This window comes from Danio rerio, chromosome 19, assembly GCF_049306965.1.
Source record: "Danio rerio strain Tuebingen ecotype United States chromosome 19, GRCz12tu, whole genome shotgun sequence".
Lineage (NCBI taxonomy): Eukaryota > Metazoa > Chordata > Actinopteri > Cypriniformes > Danionidae > Danio > Danio rerio.
In genome coordinates, this window is record NC_133194.1 from 22,846,650 (window position 1) to 22,870,054 (window position 23,405).

The 23,405-nt window shown below is 31.1% G+C and overlaps 1 protein-coding gene across 2 annotated transcripts in view; it reads right to left on the reverse strand.

Annotated features, from left to right (window-relative positions):
- Positions 1 to 4,136: 4,136 nt before the first annotated feature.
- satb1a (SATB homeobox 1a) overlaps positions 4,137 to 23,405 on the reverse strand; it is a 31,491-nt gene continuing 12,222 nt past the window's right edge. Inside the window, exons 7-11 of one of the 2 annotated variants that reach the window (XM_005170006.6) lie at positions 20,539 to 20,921; positions 17,294 to 17,488; positions 15,313 to 15,444; positions 13,867 to 14,064; positions 4,137 to 7,614 (exon numbers count right to left, since the gene is read on the reverse strand). In XM_005170006.6, the coding sequence (XP_005170063.1) occupies positions 7,063 to 7,614; positions 13,867 to 14,064; positions 15,313 to 15,444; positions 17,294 to 17,488; positions 20,539 to 20,921 (1,460 nt within the window). In that variant the 3' untranslated portion in view covers positions 4,137 to 7,062. Of the gene's footprint in view, positions 7,615 to 13,866; positions 14,065 to 15,312; positions 15,469 to 17,293; positions 17,489 to 20,538; positions 20,922 to 23,405 lie in introns of both variants that reach the window. The other variant, NM_001080162.1, reaches the window with a different exon arrangement.

The window sequence follows — 23,405 nt, forward strand, 5'->3', positions numbered from 1 at the left end:
CGATATTTCAAAGAATATTTTCAAGAGTGTAAGTGGTAGATCTTTCATTACGTTGTGTTTTTAAATACAAAAACTCCCTCTTAAATTATCAGAATTTCAACTGGAAATTAATTTACAAACATCATTTTCCCCCACAAAATTCACCAATGTGGAACAATAGGTAATTTTTTAAAGATACAAATCTTTTTTTTCTATAAGGATTGGTGTGTGATAGAGGTATTTGGTCGGTTGTACATCTATTAGACAAAGAGAGTGAGGTTCTGAGTCAGGTACTTTTTGTGAAATAGGATACTTGATCATAAGCAATACAATAGGGAATTGCAATCTATTCCGAAAGTAATGTAATGTAATGATGGTTAGTATGTGGCCACCAATATAAATGAAACACTTCATCTGCCTTATTTGTTGATAAAGATTTTATTCAGAGTGAAATACCTAATAAAATAAAAAGATCAATATTAACCCAAGATAAATTTCTAATACAAGCAAGAAATAATGTGTCTTTTCTTTTTTCCAAGAGCTCTGTTATCGACTTAAGAAATATGTTTCTTTCCTTCCCCATACCTTCCAAAGCTAGAGAAGTACACTATAAAATATTTAATGATATTTCATCTTCTTTTGATCACAATAATTGTACATTCTATGAGGTTGCCATTAAAACGACAAATTTTTTTTTGACTGTTTATATAGCAGTCTGATTAATTCATTCATTCATTTTCTTGTCGGCTTAGTCTCTTTATTAATCCGGGGTCGCCACAGCGGAATGAACCGCCAACTTAGCTGCGACCCAGCGACCTTCTTGCTGTGAGGCGACAGCACTACCTACTGCGCTACTGCCTCGCCTCAGTCTGATTCGTTTGAGTGGTTAAAAAGTTTCTCTCAAGTTGTCTAAAATTATATTTTATTTGGTTTATTATGGGAAGATGTTAATATTCAGTTTGTGTTGAACAGTATTTTAATTTTGGAGAATTTTTTTATTCATAAATGCAAGTGCCTTAAAACAAAACTACTGTTTTTGGTTTTGCAAAAGGAATTTTGGTTATACTGTAAATATATAAAGTTGGTAAAATCAAAATTATTGGGATGACTGTTTAGTTTATTGAAAAGACCCAGTAGTGTAAATAACTTTTGTTTATGTCTATGTTTAAATTTTATTTATTTGAATTATTATCTTAATAATTGTTCTGTACTCTGTTCTATCAATGTAGATGAAAGTTGTTAAGCAAAAATCGCCTTATTGTATTTGTGTTATAATGCAATATATATAAAAAAGTATCTTTAAAGTTAATCAACAGACTTTATCCTAATAAACACTTTATGAAAATGTTAATTTTTTCATTTTCAAAAAAACAAAACGAAATTCATTTATTTTGGGATTCTCACTTTGTTGTGGCCTACAACTTTAGAAACATATTTGCCCATTTATAATAATATACAATAAGACATATTTTTTACTTTCAAAGATGTTATTTTTGGTTATTATGAACCTGTTTCTGCTAAAAGAAATGCTTGTTTTTTTATAAATGTATTTTTTTTTTGCGTATTCTACATCAACAAATGTAAATTTATTAATACAAAACCATAACTTTCCTGCTTATATATATATATATATATATATATATATATATATATATATATATATATATATATATATATATATATATATATATATATATATATATATATACATATATATATATATATATATATATATATATCTTTCTTTCTAGCTCTGTCTTTGTATCATTTTTATTGACAATGTTATTTTGTGTATTGTATACAAATATTGTTTATATTTCTAAATTTTCGGATAGTTGGAAAAAAATTTTCCTTTTGTAAAAAGAAATCCTTATGTCACTTGACTGAGTTTGCAATCATTTTGGAAAGATTATATAGTTTTTTACTTAATCTGCTGAAATAAATATGCTGATAACACTGAATGCAAAAGAAAATATTTGCTATTTTGATAATGATAAAGAATTTACAATTTTGTTAATTTTATAATTTTAAGTGGTAAATTCTTTATCCAAAAATTCTTTCAAAATCTCCTTATTCTTTTAATGAAGTCTTTTAAAGCTGTAAAAAATGTAAAAGCTCTATCTATCGTAGCTTATTATGAATCTGTATTTGGCATCTTGTGAATATCTTCCATTTTGTTTTTCCTGTTATTTGAAGGTTAATTATCTTTGGAACTTTTGTTTTTGATTGTTTTACAAATTGCACAATAAAAATAAAAAAAAAGTTGTTTGTATTGAAAATCTCATGAAATATCTCATTATACAAATGCCATAGTTGGATTATAGACAAATCTTTAAATTCAGCATATGGCACCAAAACTCTTTAAACATTGAGTTTTTTAAGTCAGGAATTAAGAAACCACTTGAAAATTCTTGTGTTTGAGTAAAACATAAATTCAGTGTCATTTTTGTAAACAATTGTAAACTTTTTTCCCAAAAGTAAATATCCTTTTTGCATTAAATATTTTGATGGAACAGCCCAGATTTTCAATAACAACAAAACACTTATGTTTCTGATGAATTGGTATTAAAATGCTCTAAATCACAATATATGTATTTGACATTTAGACCTTTGTGGAATAATGAAATCTTTACAGTTCACTTAAACCCATACCATACCAGAGCCCTCTTCAAATTTTTTTCTTCTTTTTAAAATATTTTTCAAATGATGTTTAACGGAGCAAGGAAATTTTCACAGTATGTCTGATAATATTGTTTCTTCTGGAGAAAATCTTATTTGTTTTATTTCGGCTAGAATAAAAGCAGTTATTATTTTTTTAAACACCATTTTAGGGACAAAATTTTTAGCCCCTTTAAGCTATATTTCTTCTCGATAATCTACAAAATAAACCACTGTTATACAATAACTTGCCTAATTACCTAAACCTGCCTAGTTAACCTAATTAACCTAGTTAAGCCTTGAAATGTCACTTCATGCTGTTTAAAAGTGTCTTGAAAAATATCTAGTAAAATATTATTTACAGTCATCATGGTAAAGATAAAATAAATCAGTTATTAGAAATGAGTTATTAAAACTATTATGTTTAGAAATGTGTTGGATTTTTTTTCTCTCCATTAAACAGAAATTGGGGGAAAAAAATAAACAAGCGGTCTAATAATTCTGACTTCAAATGTGTGTGTATATATATTTAAAAAATAGAGATAAATGTATAGTATAGTAAACACCCTAAATCTGTTGAAACGCATCAATCTGATGGATTTCGAGTTTGCAGCTGGATATTATTGGGAGATCGCTGACAGGAGGAGTGAATCGCTCCGCCAGAGCATGTCTGAAGCTCATATGTTTATTTTAGATTCTATGGCAAAAACACCATTGAGCCTCTCTAGATTCTTCTTGATGGGTGTGCGACGCATCCATTATAAAATACTCGCAGGACATTAATTTAGACAACTATGCGGATATATTAAATAGTTCACACATAAATACAGAGACTCGCTTTTACTTCACGCATAGATTGTGAATGAACAGACGTACATGTAGTTGCAGATGCAATCATGAGGCTGTTTTTGCGCCTCATGAAGTAATCAATCAGAGAACAGGAGAAAAAGCATTACTTCGATCATTTTAATACAGCATATAATTAATGAAATTTCAAAGTTATAGTATAATGTTGAGGTTTAATTTTAAGCTCGTGGCCCACCAGCAGGATTGCTGAGGCCTGCTATACTGGGCTCAGCCCACCGGTAGAGAATCACTGTTTTATATAATTCCTTTTATTTAATAGATATATGGATATATAACAAAAAAGGGCTCCTGCACTTAATGCTTGTGAGAAATGAAGAAAATAGTTATTATTAATTGTAGGTGACAGTCCTGTAGTGTCAGTACTATAATTCCTGTTGAATGCTAAATTAGTAAATGAACAATAAAAAATTGATGCATTTCTTTTATATCCAACAGTGCTGACCCCCTTTTAGAGCGATATACCATACAAGAATAAATGTGAGAAAATGGAAGTAGCAGGTGGTGAATGTGTCTGAATAATTAAACTTAATTTAAGATTGAGCAAAAAAAAAAAAAAACTGCTTAAGGCAACAGCACCGTCAGCTAACACTAATTAGCATGAAAATAAAGTTATCACCAAAAACAGCGTCATATTGAACATCCATATAAAGCCTAATTTCATTCTGGTTCTTGAAAAAAATGACCTTAAATAAAATGAACAGTAACAAACAGTACAGATTTATTGTAATTCCTTAGAGAGAGAACTATTCACTGTAATTCAAAGTGCTTTTTCTATTGTGTTTTGTTCTATTGACAATAATACAGTAATGTGCCGTTTTCCTTCTAAACATACTGTATAATACATCATGGTTTCAAAGTCTCTGGGCAACAGTTGTTGTATGTTGAATACGCCACCGTTAACACTGCAGAAAATGAGAGACAAACAATAAATAACACTACTATAAAATTGCAAATTATATTAGTGCAGGGGTGTAAATATTTGCTCTAACAATGATTCAATTGTGATTCAATGCTTGAAAAATGGTGACTCGGTTTGCTTTAAATATTACAACCACAAACTCCATTGTTAGACAGAAGCGTTTTTTGCACCCCTAATAATAATACTAATATGACATATTATTAATAAATAAGAACAGTGAGATTCATTTAATGCTTTCCGTGGCATTTTCTTCACAAAATCCTCAGTATTCCATCTCTATAGTCCATTCAAAGTCTTGAGGTTTTAGCAAAACACCTTGTGCGTAAAGGCACAACAGTAAATACGCTACATTAAACTGTCAAATCACCCGGTTTTCATTGCTGTTTATGTGTTTGTATGTGATTTAATACACTACTGTTCAAAAGTTTGGTTTTGAAAGAATTTTGGATGTTTTTAAAAGTCTCTTATGGTTGGCCAAATTCCATGTATGTGTTGAAAAATACATATCACCGGCCACTTTATTAGGTGCACCTGTCCAAATACTCATTAACGCAAATTTATAATCAGACAATCACATGGCAGCAACTCAGTGCATTTAGACATGGCCAAGATGATCTGCTGCAGTTCAAACCGAGCATCAGATTTGTGAAGAAAGGTGATTTAAGTAATTTTGAGTGTGGCATGGTTGTTGCTGGGATTTTCACGCACAACCATCTCTAGGGTTTACAGAGAATGGTTGGAAAAAGAGAAAATATCCAGTGACCAGCAGTTCTGTGGACTCAAATCTCAGACTAGTTTCTTGAACATGACAATGAGTTCACTATACTCAAATGGCCTCCACAATCACCAGATATCAATCCAATAGAGCACCTTTTGGATGTGGTGACTCTATTGCTGTAGATTCGCATCATGGATTTGTATTTGACTAATCTGCAGCAACTGCGTGATGCTTTCATGTCAATATGGACCAAAATCTCTAAGGAATATATCCAAGGATTAAGGCAGTTCTGAAGGAAAAAGGGGGTCCAACCCAGTACTAGTAAGGTGTACCTAATATAGTGACCAGGGAGCGTATGTAAAAATCGGTGAAATTTCTGTGTATATTGTAAGTATATTTTAAAATGTAATCTACTCCAGTGAAAACAAACTGAACTTCCAGCATCATTAATCCAGCCTTAAAGGTGTCATGAAGTGCCTTGAAATGTGCACTTTTGTTCTGTAATGTAATTTGAACTGCAACATGAAGACAGTAGGACTTAGAGTAGCTCCTCCCCCTTAATTTTTTGTTGTTGTTGTTGTTTAGCCTAAGCACATAACCACTTGTTAAGTCATGACATATTAAATACTGTTTTCGGGTCCTCGTTTGTATTAAGAAAATATTTGTTTATGACCACTTTTTAGTCCTATCACACATTAAAGTGATTTTTTATAAAAATCATGGTGTACGCAACAGTCTCTTGACTTGCTGCATCACAGACTGCAATATTTTAACAATTTATAAAAAAATGTACAACTTTTTGGCCATCAGATATTATTCATGCATGTATATATTGTGATTGCGATTTTCAAAAGTATTACATCGATTTGAAAAATGTTTATTATTACCATATGTTGAGTCTCCGCATACAGTTTGATACAGCGATTGGAAGCCAATTTGTGTGACGTCACACTTAACAAGCGGATAGCATCTTGATGGGGGTGGGGCAAGTCAGTTATGAGGTATGAGGTGAAAAAAACATTGGTCCATTTAGGCAAAAGTGACAAACTGCAAGCCTTGGATGTTTATATCTTCTAAATAAAAATTTTGTCATGTTTTTTGTAGCACACTAGCTTATAGAATACCTTAAATGATGACAAAACACCAAAAACAAATTTAGGGCACATATATTTAGCTAACAAGTGAAAATTGGTTGTTTTTGCATTGTTTAGAGCAAATTCGTTCTTCCACTAATTTGGAGATGAGATCATGAGAAAGGCTTGGTTAGAAATAATCAGCACGCTCTATTGTGAACGAGATGCAACCTCATCAATATGCATATAGTTTTGTGTAAACTTTTGTGTAAACGAAGATACATTTTTCATAATTGATAAATGTAAATAGGAAAGAACAGCATTTGAACAGCATTTGTCACATTTTACACATTTGTCTATCATGTCACTTTTAAAGGTCTGTGAAGTGCTTTGAAATTTGTTTGACGTAATCTCAACTAAAAAATGTAGAGAGGGGGGACTGAGTAGCTCTACCCTTTAAAAAAAACTGCCAATAGCATTTTGTTTTAAGACAGCTCTGCCAATTGGGTGTTTGAGCTCAAGCGCATCAAATGAGAAGCATCTTGAAGGGGGAGGGGCATGTCAGATACTACAGACCATTTGATTGGTCAAGATTTGATGAGGAAATGAAGTATGAGGTGACGTTAAAAAAACTGTTAATCAATTTAGGTGGAAGTGACAAACTGCAAGCTTTGAATGCTTATATCACTTTTCTATGTTAGTTTTTGAGCACACTAGCTTACAGACTAATACTAACATCTGAAAAAATATTTGAATTTCATGGGACCTTTAATAGATTCCTGTGTCTTTGCTGAATACAAGTATTCATTTTGTAATTTTTTAACATTTGAACAGTAGTGTATGCATATTTATGAGTTTATGAACTGGCAGTGGGCGGGGCTTTCACCATTCTCCTCCTTGCATGGAAACTCCTCCTCCTGTTTAATAGTAATGATAAACCGAGTTTGTGTAGCTGCGTTCTGCTCATCTGCACTAAGGTCTTGTTTCCCTGTCATCATGCTTGCATTTGTCTTCTCTATGTTTTCCTCGAATTCATCCTCTGCCTCCATGTAATCATCTTCTCCATCCTCAATCTCAATTTCTCTCCTGTTGTCTTGCTCTTGTCTAAGCCAATTGTGACCACTGAAGAAGCTGAGAACGGCCTCTTTGGCTACACCCAGTTGAGCAGATAATGTGTGAATGGCCTCCTGATCTGGATGTAGTCCAACTTCCTGAATGAAACTCTGCAGGATGGCATGGGCTTCCGGTGGTAAAGACCTGCCTCCGAAATTTGGGGCCATGTAAGTGTCTTTAAGACTTCCGGCCATGAGATGGTGTTGGAGGAAGAGCTGATGGTGTTGAGGTGGAATTTTGTGCAGTTGTTGGTGCTGCTTTAGAGCCACCATATGCTGTGGAATCACCTTTAGAAAGAAATGTAGATTATGTTAAACAATTATGAGAGCAAACTAAAAACATTACATTACTTTGTTTTTAGGTGTATCAATATTATACATTTTATGGTTATTGTGTTGGTTTAAAAGAATAGTTGAAAAATGAAAATGTACTCAACATTTACAGTCAAAAGGGCTTGATTCCACCATTAAAAAATATTAATTTACAAGTCATAGTAATGAGAAACGTTCCCATAATAATGGCTTACTTTGTCATAATAGTGAAATACTTTCTAGTAATATTGAATTTACTTATCTTAATGAGAAATGCTCTCATAATAATGAGATGTTTTCTTATTATGATTTAACTTCTCATAATAATGAGAACTTCTATCATAATAATGAGAAATGCTCTCATAATAATGAGATGTTTTTCATAATAATGACTTAACTTCTCATAATAATGAAAACGCTCAAAAAATATTTACTAATAATAATGACTTCTCTTAATAACGAGAAACACTCTCATAATAATGAGATATTTTCTCATAATAATGACTTAACTTTTCTTAATGAGAAACGCTCTCATAATAAGGATATATATTCTCATGATAATGACTTCTCTTAATAATGGGGAACACCCTCATGATAATAAGATATTTTCTCATAATAATATCTCATAATAAACAACTATATTGTTGTAAAAATATACTGACCTGTACTTAGTATCATCACTTTTTTTTCCATATTAATAAATTGTGATATAATGTATGTAACACTAGCAGTGGGAAGTATATTAAAAAGAATAACAATTTTAAATTACAATTAATAAATTGAGGCTGAACTATAATTGGACTTATTCATTATACCTGATAATACGTTTTAGTATTCATCTGGTATACAATTGTTTCGCCGAATGACATTTCTGTAGGCATTTCTGTAAATCATTGTAAAACAAATTAATAGTCATATAATAAATACAAATAAATGATTAGAACACACAAGTATATATATATATATATATATATATATATATATATATATATATATATATATATATATGGTAACACTTTACAATAAGGTTCATTAGTTAATGCATTTACTAACATGAACTAATCATGAACAACAATTGTTTAGCATTTATTAATCATAATTGAACATTTACTAATGCATTATTAACATTCAAGTCCGTGCTTGTTAACATTAGTTAATGCACCATGAGTTAACATGAACTAACAATGAACAACTGTATTTTCATTAACTAACGTTTAATAACATGAATGAATACTGTAGTTAATGTATTGTTCATTGTTTGTTCATGTTAGTAAATGCATTACTTAACTTTAAATAATGAACCTCATTGTAAAGTGTGACCATATATATATATATATATATATATATATATATATATATATATATATATATTAGTGCTGTCAATCGTTTAAAAAATTTAACTAATTAATCGCACTTTTTAAAAAAAATTAATCGCGATTAATTTTTTTAAAAAAGTGCGATTAATTGGTTACATTTTTTTTAAGCACAAAAGCCATATATAGGAAATAACGAGAGTTGACAAATAAAAAAACTACATTTTTTTTATTTATTATTAAAATAAAATTATAATCCACACTGGAAATGTGTGTGCCTGTGTGTTTTGAGGGAGCCTAATAAATAATGAACATAACAAAAACTGCCTGCTGACGCACACAGTTAATGTTGATTAATAAAATAAAGATAAATAATGAAAGCAATGTGTCAGAGACCCTAATTTTATTTTTTTTATCTCAACAATGAAACATCAAACGATGCTAAAAGATCTTACATTGTCAATCAAATGAACTTAAACTATTAAAAAATGCAACAAATATTTGTTTGGGCAGAACTACAAAACTAAATGTAAAAAAGTTGCTTTAGTTGCACACTAGTTTGGTCATGTATAAATATCATTATATTAACCATATATTAGAGGAATTAATATTTCCATAAATTATAACATATATTGTATAAATATTATTGTCACTATAAGCCTACATCATGCTGACGATCAAAAACACAATGTCATGATATCTCATGCGATTGTCTTCTGACCGAGTGCATCTTAAAATACATGACTGACACTCCTCATAGAAATTGAGAAGCAGACATTCTTTATGATTTGTAAAATAAAGACTTCCAGGTTCAGGAAACAGCAGGAGGAAGTTGCAGAGGCCGTGGTGCAGATTAAAAGTTTAAATAGTATGTTTATATGGACAGATAGGTAACTAGAAAGAATAGACAGGAATATATTGATCTGTGCCCCGCTCCAGAGTGTAGACGCGAAAGTCTGCTCTCCCGCGGGGTGGACCCGCGCGTGAGAAACAGGCGTGATCCTCGGCTATTTTGACAAATACACACCTAGGTTACACAGAGCCCAACATGGAAGGTTGTGATTGGGTCAGCCCAATGTCAATAAAAAAAAGAACCAATGGGCTGCAGATTATGTCACACAGCCGGTCTGTCCGGAAAAGAAACATTACTTTCAGAGCGTGACAGCTCACAGCACCGTCAATCACTGAGGCAGAAAAACATGACAGTCTGCTCAGTGTTTTATGGGCCGATCACATCATAAGAAGATGATCAGCCCGGCCTAAAAAAGTACGTCGAAACAGCGGGAAACTGCCTGGCGTCTGCCCCTGGCCACAACAGGAAAAAAATAAAATAAAAAAATGCGTTAATTGCGTAAATTTTTTTTAACGCGTTAATTATTTCAAATTAATCGCATGAGTTAACGCGTTAATTTTGACAGCTCTAATATATATATATATATATATATATATATATATATATATATATATATATATATATATATATATATATATATATTGGGGATGTCAAAATTAGCACATTAAGGCACGTGTTTAACTTGAAATATTTAACGTGTAAAAAAAAAAAGTAAAATAACACAAGTAATGCAGCCGCAGTTTATTTCCTGTTGTGGCTCCCTTAGGCAGCAGAATGGTGAGCGAACCCCACGGTCCTCACTTTCATCTGCTACACCTACCCCCTCCCTCACTATCCTTACGTTCATCCGCGAACCAGTCACTTTCTTTTTCACTTTCGGGTTGAGGGCAGCGTGATTGCCGTTTGCCTAGAGCACCAGTTCAGATTGCTCTGCCCTGCGTGTGTTTAACGTTGGGCTGGGCGATTTAGAAAAAAAAAAATCTAGGTTTTTTATAAAGTTTGACCGATTCATGATTTCGATTTTTTTTTAGTGTGTTACTAGTCTTCTCAAAACATTACAACAACATGACTGAAGTAACATTCTCTTTAAAAATAACTTGAAAAACCATCTGGTTAAGGAACATTGTATTTTTAATGGCCATGTCATACAAAAAACGGTCAAGATGTAAAAAAATGTAAAACAAATTCACGAGTTAAAAAGCATTGCTGAAGATTTGAATGAGAAATATTTGTGTAAATATTGCAGTTGCAGGAATACAGAGGTATTTTTTGCAAGTTTTGCTGAGCCTAGGAAAGATTGGCTGTCAGCTCGGCTTTGGCTGTGTCTTCTGATTGAATGACAGGTTGTAATGCTGCTGCCTTTTTCTTAAAAAGATACAGTGGAAGAAAAAGGACTGAACATGGAAACTGTAAAGCCTAATTTAACCCAATGTGTGAAGTTTGCAGGAGCAAATACAAGCACCAGATGTGTGTCTAATATAAAATAATATATTTAATCTATTTTTCTTCTTCCCCCTTTTAAATGCCGATCATTTGATGCGCTTTGCTCCACTCTCTGTATTATGCTGCCTGATCTGTCTGGTTTTGACCTAGGTCCGCTAAATGACGTAATGGGGGCGGGTACTTTCATTTTCACTGCTACAGTCCCTCACTTCTACTCGTGTTCAAACCAAAAGATCGGGGCAGTTTTTCACATGGCAGGTTTTTACGTCCTTCATACATGTTGAGATCGAGTTTATCGACTTGATGAGGGAATGTCTTGACAATCCACACAGACGTGCAACAAGCAAAATCCTACATGACTTCACGCTTTAACAGGCAGTCAAGCAGGTCGCACACCAGAAGCGCCGCGACACGGCGCGGACATGACAGTTTAAATTATCACACACCAAACGCGCACATTCGCATGATATTTAACATGAAACTAATCAGATGGCGCTCTGTGGGCTGGCTGAAATGAGAACTGCTTCGTGAATCGTGGCTGGGCGGCGTCGGTGTGTGTATAGAAACCTGTTTAGAATCCATGGCGTCGCCGAATGGTGCTTTTGGTGTGCTGCCTGCTTCATTCAGAGAGTGAACCAAAGCGCATTGGTGCCATTATAATGTATTAAATATATATATTTTTTTAAATCGCGATTTCTCGATTTGATTCAAAATAAATCGTCTTAAAACGTAAATTCGAATTAATCGAAAAAAATCGAAAAAATCACCCAGCCCTAGTTTAACGTGTAAAGAAATTTGGATAACACCAAGGATGGGCTGAAGGAAAGTTTCAGTATAAAACAATTAATGTCGCATCACCAGGGTATCCTGTGTTTCCTCCAGAGTTTCATGCAATTTTGGGTGTTTCATTTTTAATCTTTAGACTTCAACTGCAGTTCAGCAGTTCACTCTCATTCAACATATTTTCATTCAGGATGTTTTAATGGAGTTTGATACCGCATGGCAAACAGAAAGTAAACCCTCCGCACTTCGTGATCCTGCAAGGTAATCAAAAATCGCTGCTTGCATGGTAGACTCTTAATCAGTATTATCTTAATCATAAAAACAGAGTATTGGTGTCCATGTAAATGTACTCAGTAAAAGTGGCCGATAAAGTTGCAAGCTGTCAAAGACAGCCCTATTCTCTGCCTTCAAGCTGCTTCCATAAGCCCTCACATTTCATAAGTTTGACGTGTTTCCCCCAACACGCAACTTTTGTAAAGTGTCTGCTTCACGTTGCCGTGCCAGAATCCTTACTAGTAAATTACAGCCATACTTTAGAATGCTTAGTTTAGGCAAATTTGATGAACGCGATCGTGCATGTTGATGAATCTGAAGGGATCCCTCGCTCACCTCGTGTGCTGCACTGCAAGCGTTGTCTGTGTGCGTGTGTATGTTTGTAGTCCACTTAAAATCCAACATGCAAATCATTTTTGTTTGTTATTGGCATTGATTGTTTTGAAATTCAAATGGCACTTACATGCCAATGTTTTTATTTCTGTAATAAATATTGTGTTTCATGATTAATTGCAAAAAAAGTGTGATTAATTACATAAATTTTTTTAACAATTTGACAGCCCTAATTTATATATTTATATATATATATATATATATATATATATATATGTATATGTATATGTATATATATATATATATATATATATATATATATATATATATATATATATATATATGTATATGTATATGTATATATATATATATATATATATATATATATATATATATATATATATATATATATATATATATATATATATATATATAATCTAATAATTATTTAGATTATTTAGATATTATCTATATCTATAAAGTCTATACATTCCAATGTGTGATTAGAAATAATAAAGCTTATCAACACAGTAAATGATTACTCATAGTTAGGCCCACACGAAATCTGCGTGTGCAGAAATCTGTAGATTTTTAACCCACTATTCAGTCTATTTGTTTACTTGTGAAAAATGTATATTTATTTAGTGTTTAAATTATTTTCAGCAATATTATCGACTTATATGAAAGTGTTTATGTGATTTATTTTCAATACAGATTGTAAAGTAATATGTTCTGTCTTTTAGTAGATATATTATATCAGTGTGTCTCAACCATGGTCCTGGAGGACCACCAACACTGCATGTTTGGATGTCTCCTTTGTCTGTCATAATTACTAAATATACAGTATTTTAGTCTCTGCTAATGAGCTGAGGATCTGAATCAGGTGTTCTGTTAAGGAGACATGAAAAATCTGCAGAGTTGGTGGTCCTCCAGGAACGTGACTGAGAAATACTGTAATATATGATAGACTTGCTTTGTTTACCAAATATGTGGATATAGATGGATTTGCATTGTAAACATTAAATAAAAGTTAAAAAGCTAATATTTTTATTTCGTATATTATGTTTTTAGTTACGATACTCCTAAAATCAATCCACATAAATCCGCAGATTTTTTTTTACAAAATTCTCAGAGGGAATAGCAGAAAAATATCTGCAGATTCTGTCTGGCCCTACTCAGAGTGTACTGTAATTGTTTACTATATAGAAAGAGGAGTGCATGAGCACTAACCTGCAGCTGTTCAGTCAGTGGTCTTGTGTGTTTCTCTGAGTAGAAGGTCTGCCCAGTATTGCTTTCCTGGTCATATATAATATCTCGCTCTGATTGGCTGAGGTTTAGAAACTGCCTTATCAAAGACAGGTTTTCCCACAAAGTACGATTCTGAGGAGATGGTTCCTCCTTCCAGCGTAGCAGCTCACACAGCCAGCCCTAATAATACAAGAACAGAAATACATCTGAGACAGTGTAGAAAATCTGATTCAATGCCTTATATTAACCTGGACGTTTAATGTAATGTTTTAGGATCTCAAACCACTTGAAATGAGAAAACGTTATGATATAAAATGAATAAGAAATAATTAATGCCTTCCATGACATAAATATTTAAATATATAATAAATATTTATATGCAGGAGATAAATTTTTAATTTTCTAGAAATGTTTAAAATGCTGCAGTATTTCTAGGTCAGCACTCAACTAACCATATGAATGCCTTTGTTTAAAACAGATTATAAAGAAAATAAAATCTGTTTTGAACTAAGGAAATAGAAAAAAAGCAAAAGACAGTTTCACTAGGGTTTTAGATTTTGCTCCCTTAATGTATTTATTTTCTTATTATTACTAATTATTTGCATAAAATCAATACACATTTATTTATTTAATAATGAAAAGACCAGCCCTCATGATTGTGAAGTGCTTTGGGTGTATAGCCATACACGATAAATGCACTATATAAATACACATTACATTACACTACATAATATAAATATTCATTGTGTTATATGAAATATATACAGTTGAAGTAAGAATTATTAACCCCCCTGTTTATTTATTTCTCCGATTTCTGTTTAACGGAGAGAAGAATAGAATTTTTCAACATTTCTAAACATAATATTTTTATAACTCATTTCTAATTACTGATTTATTTTATCTGTGCCATGATGAAATTAAATATTATTTCACTAGATATTTTTCAAGACACTTCTATACAGCTTAAGTTGACATTTAAAGGCTTAACTAGGTTAATTAGGTTAACTAGGCAGGTTAGGGTAATTAGGCAAGTTATTGTATAATGATGGTTTGTTCTGAAGACTATTGAAAAAAAAGAGCTTAAAGGGGCCTAACTTTGACCTTAAAATGTTTTTCAAAAAACTAGAAACTGCTTTTATTTTAGCTGAAATACAACAAACAAGACTTTCTCCAAAAGAAAAAAAATATTATCAGACTTACTGTGTAAATGTCCTTGCTCTGTTAAACATCATTTGTAAAATATTTAAAAAAAGAAAAACAATTCAAAGAGGGGCTAATAATTCTGACGTTAACTGTTACAGCATTTGAAATGATATACAGTAGTTTTGGATAAAAGCATCTGATAAATTAACACATGTGCTGGTGGAACCTTTTTTTCATGGTTTTTAATTAGCCTAAATGTATTCGATCTCTCATGTATATATTTACCTGACTCTTGGCTGCAGAGACTTTTGCAAACAAGGCCTGTGACACTTTTGCTCGCCTCATTTCTTGCTGTATTTCTTCATAAATGCCGTAGTTTATTCCAGTGTCATCACATTCCACTTTCACTACAATATCCTTGGAAACAGGAGAAAGTTTGGCCTGTGGTGACAGATTTTTTTTTATGACAACAGCGTTCAGAAAAAGCCACCTAAAGGGATTAGCACACCCAAAAATGACAATTCTCTCATGATTCTGTACACACCGTTTACCAGTTTTAGTTTTTTTTTTTTGTTGAGCACAATATAAGAATATATATACACTGAAGAATGTTGTAAACTTGTAACCATTTACTTGTATAGTAGGAAAAACAAATACTGAAATGGTTACAGCTTTTCAACATTGTTCAACAGAAAAGAAATAACACCCTCGACCAAGTAAATGGTGAGTAAATGATGACACAATTAAAAGTTTGGATGAGCTATCATTTAAAACTGTATCATTATTATTATTATTACTGATGTTATTTATTCATTTGAATGAGATGTGTTGTATTGAAATTACAGCATATTTTGATCAAAAGTTTGTAATTGGTAAGGTTCTATGTTTTTCAAAGAATTATATTAGTATGATATAAAAATCAAGCCAAAACGTTTAATATTATAACACATTAAAATAACTGTTTTCTAATTGAATGAAGTTTAAAATTTCATTTATTTCAGTGATTCAAAGTAGAATTTTCAGCATCATTACCCCAGTGGCACCTGATCCTTCAGAAATCATTCTAATATGCTGATCTGCTGCTCTCTAATTATACATTATTACTGGTATTTAATCACTAATAATATGATCAATGTTGAAAATATGTTCTGCTGCTTCACAGGTTTGTGAACAAGGATTTTCATTTTTAGGATCCTTTGATGAAATGTAAAAAAAAAAACTTATTTATTTTAAAAATATATGTTTCATTATAAACGTCTTTACATTATTATAGACATCATAAATGTCTTTTACTTTTTTAAAACTGATTTTAATGTTTTTTTTTGAATGGCACTGCATCATGATTTTTACCCTCCAAAAATATGATATGAAAATAAGAAACACTGATAATAATTCTAAATTTTAATTGGGCATTAGATCATCAGATCAGAATTATTTCTGAAATTTAACACTAAAGACTGGAGTAATCATGCTGAAACATCAGCTTTAAATCAAAGGAATGAGCAAAACTTTAAACAAGATTGAATAAGAAAACAGATATTTTTCATTGTAATGATTTATATATGTACTGGAGTTTGTATTACAAAAATGCATCACGTTCAGTAATGAAGTCTGCATTCTCGTTTTTTTTTAATTTTGGTGCATTAATCTTGTTAAAAATTTAATTAAAAAGGGTGTAATTCGCACTCGATAAATAATTACTTTATATAGCTTTATACTTCATTCTCAGGAGATACTAAACAGACATTTCGGCACAATGCCTTCCTTAGTGTGTCCAATGTATTTTAAAAGAATGTAAAACAAAGCTATATAAAGTAATTATTTAACGAGTGCGAATCATAACCTTTTGAATGACATAAATGCAGCCTTGTTGAGCACAATAAGCTTCTTTAAGCATAAGAATCATATTAATAGTGTACACTGCAAAAACATGCTTCTCTTTATTCACATAATGACTTCTAAATTTCTTTTTCTTTCCCAAACAAGCATAAAAATTTGGCAGTGGACTAAGTAAAATAATCTTATTTCAATACAAAAACAAGATTATTTTACTTACCCAATGGCAGATCATTTAGTGTGTTTTAAGGAAAACCCACTTAATTTTAACTTATTATTTCTGAAAACAAAACAATATTGCTTATCTTTCTAGAAATTGCTTCTCGTTTTAAGAATTTTCAGATATTTGGACTAGAAACTGTTTTTTTTCTTCTTCATTTTTTGCAATATATGATACATGTCAGGTCTATAATCAAATCTGAGGGTGAACCTGAATGGGCAGAGGTGAGCTTGTATTAGTGTTGTAGGCAGTGTTGAGGTTTCTCTCTCGTTCCTCCACATAGATAGAGTCTCTCTGGCTCTGTGGAAGCTGCAGGAAGCTCTGCATGGCTCTCAGGTTCACTAATAGAGACTGAGATGCACATCTTGGGTCCTCTTCCTTTCGCAAGATCTCAGACAGCAGACCCTGTTGCAAGACAATATCAGAGGCAGATGCTTTAAAATGTGCACAGATACACAACAGTAGTATGCAATTTACAAACATGACTATGAAATTAAACTATTATACAGTTGAAGATTAAATTATTAACCCTTCTATGAAATTTCAATTTGCTTTTCAAATATTTCTTAAGTGATGTTTTAAAGAGCAAGAAAATATTTTGCAGTGTTTTATAATATGTTTTTTATCCTGGTGAAAGGCTGGAATAAAAAATAAGTTAAAATCCAATGAAAATCCAATTTCAATATTATTAGCCCCCTAAGATTTTTTTGTTTTTTTGATAGGCAACAGAACAACCACTGTTGTCCAATGACTTGCCTAGTTAACCTAATTAACCTAGTAATCCTAGTAATTAACTTAGTTTAAATGACACTTTAAGCTAAATACTATTAACTCGCAAAATTCATTCATTCATTTTCTTTTTGGCTTATTCCCTTTATTAATCTGTTGCCCCCACAGATGAATGAACCACCATTACATCAAGCTTATGTTATATGCAGCAGATTAACTAGCAAAATAACTACTGTAATCATTTTAAAGACAAAAAAATTGTTTATAAATTAGCTATCAAAATCGATATATTTAAAGATGCAGTGAGGAAAAACATCTTCTCTCCACTAAACAGCACTTGGAGAATATTTGAAAAAGAATAAACATTTTACATGAGAGCTAAAAACTTTGTATTATAAATTAGATATATCATTTTATATTTAGGTCAAAGATGAAACGGTTTTGAAGCATAAAAACAATAAAAGAATAATGACATAATAAATGGCCTACATTACTAATTAAATGTCATCTATATTTAACATTCGGATTTTACGTCATAGCTTTTACCCATTTGTTTTTAATAATTTAATGTTTAATCAAGTTTAGTATGATCACTTATTGTTTTATATATTTTTACAAGAATAGGTAAGCAGTTTACTGTTTCATTATTATATATAGGACAATCATAAAAACTCATAAATCTGTTATGTTGGATAAAAAAGTAACATTAATTTACCCATATGTTGGGTATTTTACAAAAAAACAAAACAATTTGAACCGTTAAAGACATTATACTAATTTACTTCCTTTGTAATGTAATCACAATTTTATTTATTTATTTTTTGTAAATTTACTTTGGTGCATATGTCGGTTCATTGTGCTGTGACGACTCCTGATAAATACAAAACTAAGCTGAAAGAAAATAAATGAATGAACGAACGAATGAATAAATGAAGGAACGAACGAATGAACAAACGAATGAATGAATGACTTTCCGTCTTTAACCCATATACCCAATGTTTCATTTGTATGTAAATAAACAGACATAAAGATGCACGTATAATGTGTTCAAGAAGGTATATACATTTAATATATATTTAATGTAATAAATATTTATATACAGGTTAGAAATGCACTAATTCAAGACTAATGGAAACACAGGATTTTTCTGTCCATGTGAAAATGCAAGAAGACACTATATTGCACTGTGAAGAGTATGCCTAACTAACAAGTGGCAATATAACCCATAAGCAGGTCGCACACCAGAAGCGCCGCTCGGCGGTGCGCCACGCAGCGCCATGCATTTTAGAATTCTAAACATAGGTTTCTATCAGGATACACACACCGGCGCCACAAGTCGGCGGCTGTCGGCGGCGCCTGGCCACGGCTCAGGACGCAGTTCATTTTTCAGCTGCGCCACAGAGCGCATGTTAAATATCATTCAAATGTGCGCGTCTGGTGTGCGATACTTTAAACTGTCATGTGCGTGCCGTGTCGTGGCGCCAAGTGGCACTTCTGGTGTGCGACCTGCTTTAAGCATAAAGCAATTCTGGCCAATCAGAAACTTGGAAAAGGAGACTGTGGTGCACATCTAATGTCAAATAAAGGAGTAAAAATCCCTAGTTTTACTGACTATACAACAACCCTGCAACTGAACTATTTGCTACAGTTTGATTGCAGAAAATATGCATGTTGAGTGCATTTACAGTAAACACAAAGATCAATGCTGTTCAAAACATGCATCACAGTTCCTTTAATATCTAAACTGATTTGAATCAGCACATATTTAAAGGATTTTTCAACTGGCTCACTGTGAATCGTTACATCTCTACTGGATGTTTAAAAATATTTATTTTTATTCATTTATTCTTCTTCTACTTAGTTTCTTAAATATCAGGGGTCACCACAGCAGAATGAACCGACAATTATTTACAGTAAGAACAATGGTCAATGCTGTTCAAAACATGCATCGCAACTCATTTAACCAATATGAGTCATCACATATTTGATTTAATTTTCAACTAGCTCACAGCAAATCGTTGATGTATACTTGATGTTTAATAAAAAAGCATTAATAATAAAAAATATTAGTGATAAAACTATGCAGATATTTAAAATAAAAAATTGTGGATATTAAACACATTTACAGTAAACACAATGGTTAATGTTGTTCAAAACATGCATCACATTTCATTTAACATTCCAACCAATTTGAATAGTCACATATTTTAAATGATTTTAAGCCGGCTCACTCAATCAATAATCAATAATGAATCAATATTTCAATAATTTTTTTTTATATTTCTCAAATGTTGTTTAATAAAGCAAGGAAATTTCCACAGTATGTCTGATAATATTTTTTCTGCTGGAGAAACTCTTATTTATTTTATTTTGGCTAGATTAAAAGAAGTTTTAAATTTTTTGAAAACCATTTTAAGGTCAAAATTATTAGCCCCTTTAAGTTATATTTTTAAAAACATATATATTTATATATATTAAAAAACAAGCTTTAAACAATTTGTTACAACTTCATCAACGCAATTGCGCATATATAAAATAATAATAATAAAAACTATACAGTTATATTAAAAAACAAAAACAAATAAAAATGACAAAACGCAACTTTGTCACAAAAATTGCAAAAATATTAAATAAAATTCTAAATATGATAATAATTCAGCCCAATCCTTACAAAAAAATTGACATTCGATGAATAATCATAAAGTGTGTAGAGAAAGTCATATTACCTGTGTCCTGTTAATGGCCACTCGTGCAAACACAGCTTGGGAAACGCCTGCCCTCTTCAGCTCCTCGCGCACCCAGTGGTAAATTTCAGGTGACACGTCGGTGACAGGAGAAGGACATTGAGTTACTGTTGGAGGCGACACATTGCATTTGGGAGGAGTCTTTAGAGGTGCAGGATGAGGTATGTGTGAGTGGGTGTGAGCGTGTGTGAGGAGCTGAGACATGGCGTGTTGCTGGGAGAGAAGCTGAGCCATAACTAGACCAGGCATCCCAGCCTGCATCTGGACAACACCCCGTGACTCTGCACTGCTGCCTTCCATTGGCTGCTGGAACATCGAGGGCTGACTGGAAGAAGAGGGCTGAGTGCACTGCCTGCTCATGTCACCTGACAAGAGGGAGAAACATTTATTACTACAGTATTTGGATTAAAATCACTGGAGCCTTTTTAAAAATCTTATAGTTATAATCAGATTATTTTAAATAATAATTTATTACTTTTATTACTTTTCAGTTTGTTATAAATTCAGTGTTTTAGTTTGGTATAGGTTTTATATCCAAATTAAATATTTTATATTAAATGTTTTTTTTACAAATGAGAACAAGGAAGCAATTTACACAAGCAACAATGAATAAGTGCTGTAGGCAAGTTTCAGGTATGTAAAGTGTAAGAAGCAAAACATTAGTAATATATATATATATATATATATATATATATATATATATTATTATTATTATTTTTTTTTTTGTAATACAGTTAGCGGTGGAGCCAGAGAGGCAATTGCAGATTAGAAAGGAAAGTGGAGACTAAATAGTTGAGTTTTTAGTCGTTTCTTGAAGACAGCGAGTGACTGCCTTTCTGATGCAGTTAGGGCGTTCATTCCACCAACTGGGCAGATTGAAAATGTATTAATTTTATAATAAAATGTGATTGTAAAACCTATTATTTTTCAATGAAATGCTGTTTTTCATATTCATTAAGAAATCCTTAAAAATTTATTTGTTTCCAGAAAAATATTCATATGTATAAATTTAAACTTTTTCTTGAGCATCAGCTTATCAGAACAAGTTCTGAAAAAGTATGTGTTAATAAAATATTACTATAAATGACTTTATTAAAACATAAAATAACTATTTTACATTAAATTATTTCATAAATTTTTTTTTCAACCTTGTTTTTATTTATTTTTATTATATTACTAAACCCAGCAAACAATACAGAATTTTAAGTTATAAAACATTTCAAAATGTACTTTCCCACCCCTAAAGGAAACACAAATGACATTTAAATAAATTCTAAAATAAAAAAAAAACAATAAAAAATTATTTAAGTTGACCAATGTGTGTGCGTATATAATAATTAATAATAAACAAAACAAAAACATTATTACACTGATATTTAAATTACAGTCATCTTTCCAAAGACAAATTTACCAAAAGGAGACCACACTTTTTTTTAAAGTCTCTGCTTTACCTCTGATTATATACAGTGCTCAGCATTTATGAGTACACCCACACAAATCTGTCATTTAAATTAATATTTTCTATAGGATGTTTTACAATATTATATTTGTGCATATACATTAGTTTAGTCAGCACTAAAGCAAAATCTGGAAATTATTTAACAAAATAACTTACAATAATGGTTTAAAAATTAGTAGCCCAAATTTAATGTTAGGGAAAAATATTAAATACATTTTCAAAAACAGCGAAAATCAAGAGAAACAACAAATACCTACAATTTTGTTGAAGTGTTTTAGTTTGTAGTTTTTTTTTTTTTTTTGGTAATATTTTGCATGAATTTAAATGTATTATCTTTCCATTTTTAAATATGTTTGGTGACTAAAATATTATTTTAATAAACATATATGTCTAATAAATCAGTTTTTTTTTCAAATGCACCAATATATATTACCCATATTTACTAAGAAATGGATACAAATATTCATTTTGAAAATGGGGAGTACTCATTTATGCTGAGCACTAACTTTTCAAGAGCAGGATTATCTGACATTTCTTTAATCCATTGTGCAAGAACAGGTCTTAGGGTATTTTTCTATACCAAAGCTATAACAGGTTTAGCTTGCATAAAGATGAAATCTGTGTGTTTCTTTTTGTTTGCCTTTACTGACACATTTTTCTTAGCATATATGTGTAATAAACAACATTTTGTTACAAAAGAACAATATTTCAGTTTCTACTGTATTTTTTATTTAAATAAATGCAGCCACAATCAGAAAAACAAACATCAATAAAACCAATCATTACACTGATATTAATTCATTACAACAATAATTTACAACGAACTATCTATTTTGTTTATTACGTATAGATACAATTAATGGTAATTTTAAAACTTTTAATATGTTAAAATAATATATTTACTTACATTTATAAATGTTGTATTGTTTTTAGTTTTTTTTACAGAAGCCTCGTTTAATATGAATAATTATAAAAACAAAAACAAGGTAAATTAAGGAGAAACTTTCTAGGTAAGTGATTATTATGAGAAAGTATCTTAATATTATGAGAATCACTATTATTGGAAAGTAAATCATTGTTACGTGACAAATTCTAATTCTTCTTCTTATTATTATTATTATACAATATTTCATTATTATGAGAAAAATCTGGTTAATATGAAAAGTAATTTTTAAGAGAAAATTTCTCATTATTTTGACAAAGTAAATCATAATATTAAAATCAACAATAATTTTTCATGTTATTTGGAGCATTAATTAATGTTAAGAGGCAGCTGAATATCATTCATTGTCCCTGCCTAACTGATTTCAATACATGAACTATAACACATTAACCTGTATTGTCAAAATTACATCCATATGAAATTAAACCATATGAATAATACTTGAGA